Source organism: Periplaneta americana, chromosome 6 (assembly GCF_040183065.1).
Source record: "Periplaneta americana isolate PAMFEO1 chromosome 6, P.americana_PAMFEO1_priV1, whole genome shotgun sequence".
Lineage (NCBI taxonomy): Eukaryota > Metazoa > Arthropoda > Insecta > Blattodea > Blattidae > Periplaneta > Periplaneta americana.
This window is the reverse complement of record NC_091122.1, coordinates 79344524-79358772: the sequence shown is the minus strand read 5'-3', so window position 1 is coordinate 79358772 and position 14249 is coordinate 79344524. Positions and strand designations below refer to the sequence as shown.

Genomic DNA, 14249 nt, shown 5'->3' with positions numbered 1-14249 from the left:
TGAAAAGAGATCAGAAAGTAACGTTTCATGTGAATGACTTTATGGAGTTCCAATATGAAGTGGATCATATCTCAGGAAGGAACTTTATTGATGGACTGACTGTTCATACTTTCAAGTTGTTCCTTTCTAGAAGTGTGCTTCCTATGCTGCCCAGTGTTCCTGCTTATCCACATGGCTATGTGGCTTTAAATGAAAAGAAATTATCAGACATTAAGAAATTGGAACCATACATTCCAACAGAATATCATGATTTTTATAATGAACTATATACTTGGCCAACGACATAACTGATGACTAATCATGGTGATGCAAGAAAACATACTAAGGAAGAGTAATGTTGTGTGCATGCTTTGATGCAATCATGAATTTATTATTGACATAATTAAAAATGTCCTGTTTGACAGAAACTTAGTGATCTTCTTTTTCTTTGCAAGTAATATTTTCTGCATTTTAAGTTGTGATTATTAGGCAGGTTATGATGTGAAGTTTGAATGAATGGGTTTAAAACATGTTCTCTAACTTATATTAGCATTTCTATATTAATTTAAGATTATTAACATTGAGAATCTACTTGTTGTTCTTGTTATTCCTACTGTTTGTTTCAGAAACAGCACATCTCCTCCAAATTAAACAAATTCTGTAGATGTGGGTATTGAACTCATTCAAATAAGCAAGATGTCAGGATGTTTGTATTTAGTAAATGATCAAATGAAAAAAATACCACAAGTGTGAACAATAAAATATGCCTTACAGAACGTTTTTTCAATTTCGTGAAAAATGTTACTGGAGGGAGAAGTGCTGTTTCTGAAACAAATGATTAATTTATTTTAAAAGTGAAATGTAATTAAATTGCTTATCTTATAAAGTTTTTTAATACTCTTAAATCAGAATGTTGTTAATACTCTTCGTATAACTCATCGAAAAAGAGGCAGGAGTGTTTATGTTTACAATATCAACCAAATGTCTCAAACGTTTAAGCAATATTTCGTCTTATACCATGTATAATATTTCAATGAAAAGTGGAAATCGTATCTGTGGTTATTTTCACCTTTCTTCTTGCTTTCCACGTTCTATAATTGCACTGCTAACACATACTACTACTACTACTACTACTACTACTACTACTACTACTACTACTACTACTGCTACAGTCTATTTAAAATATCATACGATGAAGTAATATACGGTTCTGAAAATCGTCCAAATAATTAACACGTTTGTTTTGCGTTATTTTCCAGGAGAGGTAAATACTGCTATACCACCTATTTGAATTGTCTCTTTGCCCTATCCGAGAATACAAGATAACGTATGTACTTCTAAACTACACACCTCTGCAGTCAGATTCTTTGTTTGTGAAAAACTGACACGCATTGCATCATAAGCAGTATATACAGAAAATACAATAGGGTAAACTAGGGTCTGTTGGACAGTCGGGTATGTTGGACACTCTGTACTTTAACGTGTTACCTCGCCACTTGTGGGCACCACATTCTGCTAGAAGTCAATAACGGAAATAGCCCCACTCGTGACTACTTCCGTCATTGACTTCTAGCAGAATGTGGTGCCCACAAGTGGCGAGGTAACACGTTAAAGTACAGAGTGTCCAACATGCCCGACTGTCCAACAGACCCTAATTTACCCTACTCCTCGCTTGTGAGTGTAGAACTATCCTTTTGCGTATAACAGATGAAACACCAGAGCCACTTGCAATAACTTCAAGAGACATTGTTACGGTAAGTTACACATTACACAGGAGAAAACAATCCACGTCTGAATTTGAAAATAGACAGAATGTGTCTTCGTTTAGAGAGAGGGACTTCAGAGCAAAATATATCGTATATTGTAGGTTGGATATCTCTGTTTAGTCTTAAAGCGATAACACGCGAACTAGTTGACATATAACTTAATTGCCATTCTTGTACTGTTGAGTTCAGAATTCGTAGCTCTATCGAATGGCACAGCTTAAAATTCATTCCTAGCCATAAATATTGTGCGCGCAAGAAAGAAATTAATACGCGACGCTTCAGCGAGACTTCGCGACGATTTAACTAGGCAACACCGCTTCACTGTTACTGGCTGGTCGAGATAGACCGGCCTTATATGCCTTCTAATTCTGAAAGCGCTCTAGTATACAATGTGTAAAATATAAATAGGATAGTACAGTATATTATATATAATAACATACAATATATATTATAGAACATAATAGTAAACATGATACACATTCACTGTAAAAACTCTATATATAATATATTCAATTAATTCATTTAGCGAAATCAATTCTGTTACGGTAAAAAACATATATATTCTGAGATTATAAAATTAATATCTTTTACTGTAACTGCCAGTAAAAATTTGTTTAAGCTAAAAAAATGTTCTTCCTACTTCACATGGCGTTACAGAGACAAAATAATAATAACAGAAATCAATATATAAATTATCAATATTTATATTTTACCCAATATATACGTACCTACAAATAATTCGTTTATCAAAACCTATCCCATTGCAATGAACGAAAACATATATTCTGAGGTTATGAAATGCATATCTTATAAATTTGTTTAAACTAAGAGAATGTTCTTTCTACATCATATGACGTTACAGGGGCATATTTATAGTACATTACGTCATTATTATTTTAATGACCTCATGCGTACCTGCTAGCAATTGGACCTTGCTTACTCATCCACGTGACGTAATAGACGTAGCTACCAGAAGAAACTATTTGATCCGCTGTACGTTTGGGAACGAAAATGCGCTGCCTGGTTATTAAGTACACTGTTCACTGATACATGCCTCTGATAATAATCTATTTTTTAAGCCTTCTGCTACCAAGAGGGGTAATGGGATTACCCCACTGATGATATTTAAATATTATTTTCATTTTTCTCCATATTTATTTTGAAATTCCATGTATTTGTCCGTTTTATGTCTACTAACAGTTTGAATTAAGAATAATATAAATAATTAATATATTTTGAGATGTAATTCACATTATTCATGTGGGGTGGTAATAACAATACAAATTCAATATATTCTTAATTCTTTCAAGTTCAGAAGCTGATACATAGGCCTACAGCACTGCTGTTCTTAACTGCTGCATTACTAACACAATACCGGTACTTATATATGACGTAGATGATTTCGAAACCGCCTTACTAAACGTAACGCCGCAATATGAGAACGTTATATTCATGGGTGACTTCAATTCAAACTTACTTGACTTACATTCTAGTACGACTAAAAGACTTAAATCATTCTTTCAGTGCCTTGATATGGTAATCCTACCCCTAGCTCCCACACATCACACGGAAGGTACAGACACATTACTGGACTTGATAATTACTAACAATGCCGACAAAATACTGACGCATGGACAGTTGCCTGCACCAGGACTATCAGGGCATGATATCATTTATCTATCGTTTAATCTGCAGTGTCCTAAATCGACTCCTAGAGTAATTACTTACAGGGATATCAAAAGAATAGATGATATTGCACTGAAAGAAGACGCTGCGCAACTTCCATGGCACATGATCTGGACATTACGAACTGTAGACGAGAAAGTAGACTTATTCAATACGTTAATACTTCAACTTTATGACAAACACGCACCATTAAAGACCAAACGTACCAGAAAGACCCCAGCCCCTTGGATGACGACTGAAATACGTAGCCTGATGTCCGAACGCGACTTAGCCTATAGGAAATACACCCGCAATAAAAACGACGAATATTTTAACTTATATAAACACCTAAGAAACAGAACGACTCAACTAATAAGAAACGCTAAACTCAAATACTCCTACAAACTTATAGAGCCCAACACAACCCCTTCCGAGTTATGGAAAAATCTGAAAGTCATTGGACTTGGAAGGGCTAGTGAACAAGCAGACATACCCATCCCACTTGACCGATTGAACGAACACTTTGTAAAGGACCCGACCTTAAACAACACAACGAAACAAGACACAATTTTGCCTGACTCAGCTCCCCCAACTCGAGACAAATTCTATTTTACTGACGTCACTCCTATTGACGTAATGAAAGCCATCCGACGCATCAAGACGAAAGCTCAAGGGCCAGACAACATTAGCATATTACTCATACAGAAAATACAAGACATAGTAATACCTACAATTGCACACATATTCAATAGTTCCTTAATCACTTCAACTTTCCCTAAAATATGGAAGCAAGCTTTCGTTCTTCCTCTTCCAAAAGTCAAAGTTCCCACCGACCCGAACGACTATAGACCAATCAGTATCCTGCCAGCCATATCAAAAGCACTGGAAAGAATCGTACACAGACAAATTACTAACTACATGAACGGACACAAACTATTCGACAAGTATCAGTCAGGTTTCAGAGCTGGACACAACACAAGCACTGCTCTACTTAAAGTGACAGAAGACATTCGTGAAGCAATCGACTCTAATAAAGTAACAATACTAACACTTCTTGACCTTAGGAAAGCTTTCAACTCTGTAAATTTCGACCTGCTCACCCATAAATTGAGAAATCTGCATTTGTCAGAGACTGCTGTGAGTTGGTTCGAATCCTACTTACGGGAAAGACAACAATGTGTTGTATCCGGGAATCGAAGCTCTTCCTGGCTTAACATAACATCAGGTATACCACAGGGTTCGGTACTCGGACCATTGTTGTTCACAATATATGTCAGTGATATTACATCTCATGTAAGGCATTGTAACTATCACTTGTATGCTGACGACCTTCAATGCTACATCTCTTCCCGCTTAGATCGAATAAATGACGCTATAGATAAATTGAACAAAGACATTGACTCGATTGTGACATTGACAAAGAAATTCCATCTTAATATCAATCCTGGAAAGACACAAGCAATCATATTAGGACACAAACGGCAAACCGACGCTGTAAAGCACCTCGACATTTCCCCCGTTAAAGTAAGTACAGTGCATATCCCTTTCAGTTCTTCGGTAAAAAATCTTGGCATTCACATGGATAATAATCTCAACTGGGATATGCAAATCACAGAAACCTGCAGAAAAGTATATTCTATTATTCATGTGCTAAAAAGGATAAATGTTCATCTTCCCTCTTGCTTAAAAAAGTCCCTTGTGCAGACACTTGTATTTCCCTATTTTGACTATGCTGACATTTTACTGACTGACCTTTCCAGCGACAACAAAATGAAACTTCAACGTGCTCATAATTTGTGTGTACGTTTTGAAAGTAATGTTCGTAAATATGATCATATTACCCCATCCCTGGAAGCAATAGGTTGGCTTAAACTAGATAAGAAAAGAAATTTACATTCACTTCTCTTTCTCTTCGAAATCTTGAACTCTTCTATTCCTTCGTACCTGTCGTCTCGCTTCACTTACCTTTCTTCCCACCACAATCTGAACACACGCTCTCGCCATGAAACAATACTAACAATACCATCCCATCGCACCTCCTCATACTCATCCTCTTTCACAATAGCCCTGCCAAGACTCTGGAATTCGTTACCTGCTAGCATCAGGGACTGTCGAAATAAAATTCAATTCAAACGCAAACTTACTAGGCACTTGGTCAGTAATTGAGACTCGTTCAGACATGGTTTCTTGTAAATAGTTCTTTTAATCTACCACAAACTATCTCAATATCCGGTAATTTCATCACTATAGAATTTTGTTATTGTAGGTTTAATTTGTAATTTAGTAAATACAAAAATATTCTTTGTTCTTAACTTCTATGATAAAATGTCTAGCTTTCATTAATCAGGTATTCTTGTCGTACTTTAATTTTTATTGTAATTGTAATTGTAAATTTAATATTAATTGTAATCTTATTGTTCATGTTATAGTTGTAATCCCCTGGTAGAGGGGCAGAGAAGGCCTGACGGCCTTATCTCTACCAGGTTAAATAAATAAATCTAATCTAATCTAAAATCTAATCTAAATTTACTCATGAAGCACATATTATTTTATTAGTGTTCCTTTTCCACTTACAGCCGTCATTTTCAAAGACTTTTTACTGGAAATAAATCTTTGCATATGAAAGCATGTGAATGACTGTATATGAATTATAGTCGATTTGTGATTTTCTTATCTCTAATGTCACTTCGTTTTAAGAAGAGCTTTATCCAATTTTGTGCGTCTGTGTGGTAGTGTGAATGCTGGTTCTAGTAAAGACTAGCAAAATGAATTCAGTTAGGACACATACATGATGTTGGATTACAAGATAAAAAAGTGTCATCGTTTGTACCTTAGTACTCTAATGCTCCACATTTAAATTCACAAGGTTAATATCCTTTTAAGATACTATCCATTGATTGAAGAAAAGTGATTGCATTGCTCTTAGGAGAATTATAGATTTATTTCGTTTGTGGATTTAATTCAGTGTAGATACCTTCTGTAAATCAAATCCAGTAGAAGTTTTACTCACTTAAATTCATTTTGAAATGTTTTGACAAGATATTTTTTGCAGCGAATAATGGTAAGCTGGTGAAGTAATTAGCAAGAATGTGATTTCGAGATGAATCGATTACTTACTTACAAATGGCTTTTAGAGAATCTGGAGGTTCATTGCCGCCCTCACATAAGCCCGCCATCGGTCCCTATCCTGAGCAAGATTAATCCAGTTCCTACCGTCATATCCCACCTCCCTGAGATCCATTTTAATATTATTCTCCCATCTACGTCTCGACCTCCCTAAAGGTCTTTTTCCCTGACATCTTCCAACTAACTCTCTATACACATTTCTGGATTCATCCATACGTGGTACATGCCCTGCTCATATCAAACATCTGGATTCAATGTTTCTAATTATGTCGGGTGAAGAATACAATGCGTTGTGTAACTTTCTCCATTTCCTGTAACTTCATCCTTCTTAACCCCAAACATTTTCCTCAACACCTTATTCTCGAACACCTCATTATTTCTTGAAGTTTCTAATTTGTTATCCTAGTTTTCTGGCGATATATACATAATTTATATTTTCTGTTTTAGTTTTACATTATTAGAGGATTTTAGTTTCACAATTTCCAATATTGATTGTATAAATTGAACAAAATAACAGCAATCTGTAAAAGGGACAAGTTATTTGTTAGACAGTTCTGAGCCATGATATTTAGTCTACTTTGTAAACCTGTATGTATAACTGAGGACAGCAAGTTTATTAGTCTCGTGCATTTGTTATACAATCTTGGGTAAAATCTTACTCTTCAAGGCGATTTACTATTATTATAGCGTAAAAGAGTATATTAAAGACCTTCGTCATAAAGACTCCTTGCTTGAACACATCCGAGTTTTGCCTATTCCTATGTGCAATAATACTTCCAGAAGGGAGTTTATTTTGTCAAGAGTAAACTTATTTCATCGATTTTCCTTGAAAGAGACTTCCTGGGTTTCCAGATGTGCGCATATCATAATGTCTTATATTGCTGTAGACGGATTGAAATAAATTCCATGCATTTTGAGGTGTCACAGTTACAACGTTTCTTGAGGGATTTGTCCTGAAGTTGATAATATTTGCAGCAGAAGCTTTACTTAGAGAGAAAGTAACCTTGTTCTAGTGAGATCTATTGGGCGCAATGAAATTTTATTTCATTTAAGGTGAATTACTATTAAAGAAATGCCGTTTTTCTCTGTTGTACCTGTGATAGCTGCTTCTGATGACGTGTATGCATTATCGTCTTCATAATTACACCTCATCTCAGCACTACTTTCTTGGCAGGAGGCTTTGACATCTCAGCTAATACAACTAACAAATCTGTCTTAAAAATACATTCCGCATTGCAGACATGCGGTGGCCCAACACATTACCCAAGCAGCCGCGTAGTAAAGTTTATTTTCCTTCTTACTATACTATTTATATTTGATTCAAATACTTATAACATTACTAATTATAAAAATACTTTGGTATTTGGTACCAAGATGTAAGAAACGACGGTAATCGCTTGGACACATATTACTCGACGCACAACAGATATTCTGCAGGAGTTCCGCTGAGAGGAATTTTAACATCCAACCTACAGCCCAGATTCGCTCCTAGTAATGACCACCTTTTTTGCATCCCAAGAAATTCCTATCCGGTTAGCATTTTCACAGTGACAGATAGGTACAGACAGCTATCACACATTGGTACCAATTTCAGGCGGCAGACTTCTACATCACAGGGATACAAAAGTTGATCACACGTTATGACAAATGTCTCAATTCCGTTGGGAAATATGCTGAAAAAGATTAAGCGTTAAAAAATAACTCAACAATTGCTGTACCTGTTCCACTATATCTTTCCTTGAAATTATGTTTTTTTTCTCCAAGGAAACTTACTTTCTGGACGCGCCTCGTATATGTGTCCAACTGATAACAGAGTTTCAGGGTGTATGTAGAATGCATTTAAACTTTGCTGTCTATTTTCTCTGTTTAAGTATTTCTACACATTCACTTCTTCAAAATCTATCTACTCCCACATTTATTGACATATTGTTCTGAAATGGTTTCTGCTGTTTCAGTATATTCCAATATTTGATAATCGGCATTCAATTTTGTGTAGTGTAAAGTATGATTGGGTTTAAAAGTTGTTAATTACCTTATATGCATGACTTTTTTTAAGATTTGAAATGTTTAAATTTAGTAATTTTTTATTCAAAACATAATTACAGCTTGAGCTAATTAAATACCAATTATGTTCTACTATGCCATAAACTACCTTGACAAAAAGATTATTAAAAGATCTGTGAAATTGTAGCAAAGATAGGAATTCTATAGATATCAAAATATGAACATAAAATTAATATGAATAATTAATAATGCTGATATTACTTACACTACAGCTTTGGAAATTTTCATGTATGTACCAAGTGATGCCCAGAACTATTATGCAAAATATAATTCATGTATTTTTATAGTTTAGAAATTACCAAAATTCAGTTCAGCCCTCTCCCCACCCCTTTAATATGTTATTCGATGTTATGCAAAATTTCAAAATATAATCTTCTGTATCTGAGAGTCATGTCTAGAGAAAGATTTTTGTTTCGTTTTCCTGGAAGATCAACATCGGAAACTGTTTCGTCACATGGCTCTTGAAAACGGTTTCTAAGAGATTTCATATTATTTTGCGTTTCTTTTATTTTTCTTCTGCAGTAAGCAATATCTAGTGAAGAATTATGAAGGACGCTAAACAAAACATCAGTTAGAGAAAATATACTTCGAAAAGTTGCAAGAAGAGAGCAAAATCCAAAGTTTCCTAAATTTGAAAAATGTCCTTGAATAACAGGAAAAGTATCATATTCCACTTCTGATTGATGTTCCAACATGGTAAGAAAAACTTGGCGAAGCTTATCCTTTTTTTCGTAAACAGTATTGGGAAATCGTGACGAGTAATTCCATCTTGTTGGGCAAACATGTGGTAATTGTCGCCCTAAAAATTCATCAAGAAATTTTGTGTGCTTTGGTGATTTTGACGAAAACGCTGCAAGCCCAGAAATAGTAGCAAAATATATACTGCGGTCAGGAATGCTTGAAGCACTTTGGGACTGCACTAAATTTAAACAGTGTGCATAGCAATGAACAAAGAGAGCTTGTGGAAAAGACGCCTTAATATTAGCTTGTACACCATGCAATGAAGAGGCCATCACTGCACTTCTGTTGTAGCTGTGTGCGACAAGTTCTTTTTACCGCAGTTTTAAATGTCTTGAATTTGTCTTAAAATAAGATCAGAAAGTTCTGCCACTGTTATGTCCTCACTTACAGTACATCACGGAATAACACAAACCTCTCGATCACCCTTCCTTCAATCATATATCGGTAAACGAGAGAAAACTGTGATTTATTCAAGACGTCAGTTGTCTCATCAGCTAATATGGCAAAAAATCAGGTTTCTGCAATTGCTGTTTAATTTCCTTATTAAGTTCACTGACAACAGATTCAATTAAATCATTTCGAATACGATTTCATACACCTTTGAATAATGTAGATATCTCCTAATAAATTTTTAGAAGAGGGTCAAACTGGGCGGTGTAGTCCAAAAGTTCTAAATAATTACCGCAGTTGTTGACATTTTTGACTATTGTTTCCTCTAAATGAAAGTTCCAGTTTTGCAAGTAAGCCTTTTCAGAATGCCTCTTGCGTGTTACCATTTCATTATGTAGAATAATACTTTGTTGTATTTGGTCACTTAGCTCAGTTTCAATATGCACAGTTCCAAAAGTCGCGAGTGCGTTAGAAGCACGAATAAGCTTATGTACAATAGCAATATCATGATCCCGTATTTAGTTAATTTATTTAGCTTGCTGTATCCTGTAGCTGTCCAAGTGGAGCTTCTGTCACAGCTAAACAGCAAACAATTCCAACGAAATAGTCCATGGTTCACACTATTTTTCATATATTGATTTCCCTGACTTTCCATGACTTTTCATAACCGTATTGAGTAATTTTCCCTGACAATAGAGATTTTGGAATATGGTTCTGTAAAATTTTTCCAAATATGTATCATTAAATTTATTGAAATCAGAAGGTGATAATTTTTTTTTATTTGAAGGAAATAATTAATTGATACTATACAATATTATTCCATTGATTTTTTTAATCGGCCTCCACCATCCCCATACCCGTCTAATGCTCTCCTTGTTATTTTATTATTTGTGTTATATTTGACAAAACATTACATCTGAACAAAACAAAGACAACTGTTTTCATTATGTCCTAGCTACGTAAAACGTATGCGAACTGAAAATACAAACAAATCAATAAAACTAATTCAATTTCTTCTTCTCCAGCCTCTCAATCTTTGTTTTTATGGTATTTTCTTCTTTAACTGTCTGAAATTTTAGTATCGTTCTTTGTTCTTCAAGTTTTTTTATCTCTGAGGAAAGTTTCCTTTTTTCAAGTAATTTCTTTTCTTCTTTCTGGTTTTGTTTTGATTCCTTGAGATACTTTTCGTATCTTATATGAGCAGCCCTTACATGTGTTAGCATTGTATGGGTGATAGTAATCTTTTCTATGTTTTCACAGAACTTTATTGTATTTCAAGTTCTTTGAGAAATGAGACTGTATTTAGTTACATTTTCTAATTAATAAGTTTTTTATTGATAGAAACCCACTTTCCCCTGTTGCATTTTCATATGATAAAATTAGACCACGGTTTACAGTATTCCACAACTCTAAGTAATGTTGGTTTCCTAACAATATTGATGAAAAGAAATAATCAAGTCTTGCATTTATTGTACTTTCAAAAAAATTTTGAAGTTAAGCCGAAGACCAGAATGGGCTTCCCCACAAAAAGAAGAGTATTGCCTTTTGGCCCTCTCTGCAACAACATCTGCAATTCGATTGTGAATATAAAATTCATCTAGCAGTATTGTGAACCTTATTTTGCCCTGTTGTGGTTAATGATAAACAAGATCAGGATCCAAAGATGATAGTCCCTGGACAATTTTATATTTTAGAGGATATCTTTCCAAAATGTTCTCTGTCATTTTAATTACGGAAGTTTGACATTCCATTTTAAATCTCACGATCTGAGCTTCATGTGCAGCAACTTCTTTATGAATTTTATTATTTGGAAGCATGTATCAATGTTTTTTAATTCATGTAAATTTTCTTTGTGGTTCATATTAAGCGAGAAATATTTGCTCAGTGATGTAGGTATTTTACAAATCTTTCCATCAAATTTTGCAAAAGACTTTGTAGATCTGCGTATAAGAACGGAGCAAGAGGGTCAAAGGTTTGGAATTTCCTTAAAAATGGCTCACATTCTTGAGAAATTGCCTTAAAAAAGCCCATTTACATTTGAAAAACTCATCTTTTGTTTGAGTTGAAATGTTTTTCAAAGGATTAGTATGAAGTGATTTCTGGTTATCAATATATTTCTTAATATCATCACTAATGGTTAAGACTATTGTCCAGCTGATGACACAAGACAATTAAAAACAATCAACACTTCCAATGAATCCACAACTGTGTTGCTCTCTCTCTCTCTCTCTCTTTTTTTTTTTTTTCAAAACCCACAATAAGAGAATCCCTGTGAACATTTCCCTCATATTTTTCTAAAATCTAGATACTTCCCTGACTTTCCACATATTTAAAACAGTTTCGCTGGTAATCATTTATTACTCTGACATACCCTGACTTTCCAGGTCACTGTGAACCGTCTGTTACACTTAACACTTTCAGTAAGCCAATCGCATCTTCGTAATCGGTATTCTGAAAATGGTGACTAATATTCTTTTGTTGCTGAATTAAATTTAGCAATGCAGGCTTTGGTCTTTCTTTAGAAATCAAAATTTTCTTTTCTTCTTCGGGAAAACGGTATTTGTAACAAATCGGCTATAATATCATTATCACCAGACATAATCAAATCTTTTTACTGCACTTATATACACGTACAGACTGTCCATCCATAAACCACAAAAGAAGTAAATTAAAATCATCAGTACCAGTTGCAGAAGACATAGCCGTGCAGTATATATTGACTACACCCCAACTCTGGCTACTAGCAACAGGCATCTATAATGAACACCGATCAAAATATCCTTCATTTCTCGTGAAAAACAAAAACTGAATAGACTACAGTGGACTATAGTGGAGTTTATGTTGTCAGCAAACAGCTGGATACATTAAGAAGATTGGTTGATGATATACACGTACCCAATGTAACTGCAAAATACCGGTACAAACAAACACGAGAGAAATAATACGTTTTACATTCACTCGACCTCACGCAAACAGCCCAGGCAGGCAACTAACTGGCTGCTTGGCCCTGCTTAGGTAATATGCACAGAGTTAATATACGCGCCTGGTCTACTGCGCAGGGTATCAACATTGAAAACGTGAGTCACGTGACTTTGGTATGCTGCAGAAAATGCTGTAGTGTGTTTATACGTGAGGTCTTACTTGTGATTCATTAATGAAATGTATTCAAAGTAAGATAATAAGTTATTATGTACCGATTACAGCCACAATGATGGCGAACTACTGCTGTTGCTACGGATGCAAAGATCAGTAGTACAAATTTTCTGAAATTATGAAGTATTCGTTATTGATTAAATTATTTTTCCTCAATTTCAATGTGTTTTATTTTCATATACGGACAGAACCGCCAATAATTAATCAAATGTGAAGTGAAATCTATACATGAAGCCGTCATAACACGCAATGAGTAAATAAGACCATGAAAAACGAACGTCAGGGAAAAGTTAATATAGTTAATATCTTTGTTTGTTCTTTTTTTATTCTCATGAGTTCAAAAGAGGGAAACTACACGTGAAAAGTAGCTGTAAGTGAATCCTTGGATCCATGCTAATATCATACCTATGAGGTCAAGTGTACGTAAAAAACAACATAGCCTACATATGAAAATGCAGCCTCTTCAATGTGTATAAAATAATACGATAACGCAGAAGTTTTTATTGCAAGCAACATAAAAAATGTTTCAAAATGTTTACTAAACCCAGAGGACTCATGGTATGCATCTTAGGTCACGGCAAGAGATAAAAATTATGTAAGTATTGTATATATTCTTGCCCCGATATATTCCTATTCTAATCAGTCTTACTTGCGTTTAACTTACTGTAATATGAAAACATACTTACAGAGTAATTTCTTCTGTCAAAGACAGGTGTTGAAACCGATGTCATTAATTGACCATCAAGGTTTTCACCACCATTGCTCTGCAGATTGTTGCCCTGAAAGTAGTAAAGTTGTTCTTATTCAGATACAATCATAGCATAGATGCATAGGTACTGAAATATAAGAACACATCTGGTAAATGTGAGCAGTGGAAAGATAGAGAAATGACATGATAATTAATAGAGTTGGCGAATCTTTAATTCATTCTTCATTTGGATGCTATGATATACAAAAAGGTTTGTCACAATTCAACATAAAAGTTTATTTATAATGCCTGTTATAATTAGTTCACTTGCAGAAAATGACTTATTTATTTAAAAACATGAACATGTTCGACCTACCTTTCCTCCAGCATACACAGGGGTCCACTGGATGGGGTGATCATTTTGGTACATAACCATTGGCCGTGCCATCACAGAGATATAGTTCAGAACCTTGTCTCTAACTTCTGATGTGCCACTCACACGTGTATAAAAACCTGAAACATTTCACCATATTCATATATTTCCCAAATTACATTGATGATCCGAGAGAGAGTTATTGTTGTTGATTTCCTGAGGCGTAACTTAGCAAAGTTTAGAGTAAATAAAACAAAACTCAACAAACTGCAATGCATCCAAAGTAGCGTCCTAATATGTTACA

At 34.7% G+C, this 14249-nt stretch overlaps 1 protein-coding gene across 3 annotated transcripts in view; it reads right to left on the bottom strand.

Moving 5' to 3' along the window:
• The window catches only part of stol (voltage-dependent calcium channel subunit stolid), a 1833618-nt gene that overhangs the window by 431856 nt on the left and 1387513 nt on the right, over positions 1–14249 (bottom strand). For all 3 annotated transcript variants that reach the window (XM_069828334.1, XM_069828336.1, XM_069828335.1), the window contains exons 9-10: positions 13949–14085; positions 13571–13663 (exon numbers count right to left, since the gene is read on the bottom strand). In XM_069828334.1, the coding sequence (XP_069684435.1) occupies positions 13571–13663; positions 13949–14085 (230 nt within the window). The remainder of the gene's footprint in view (positions 1–13570; positions 13664–13948; positions 14086–14249) is intronic.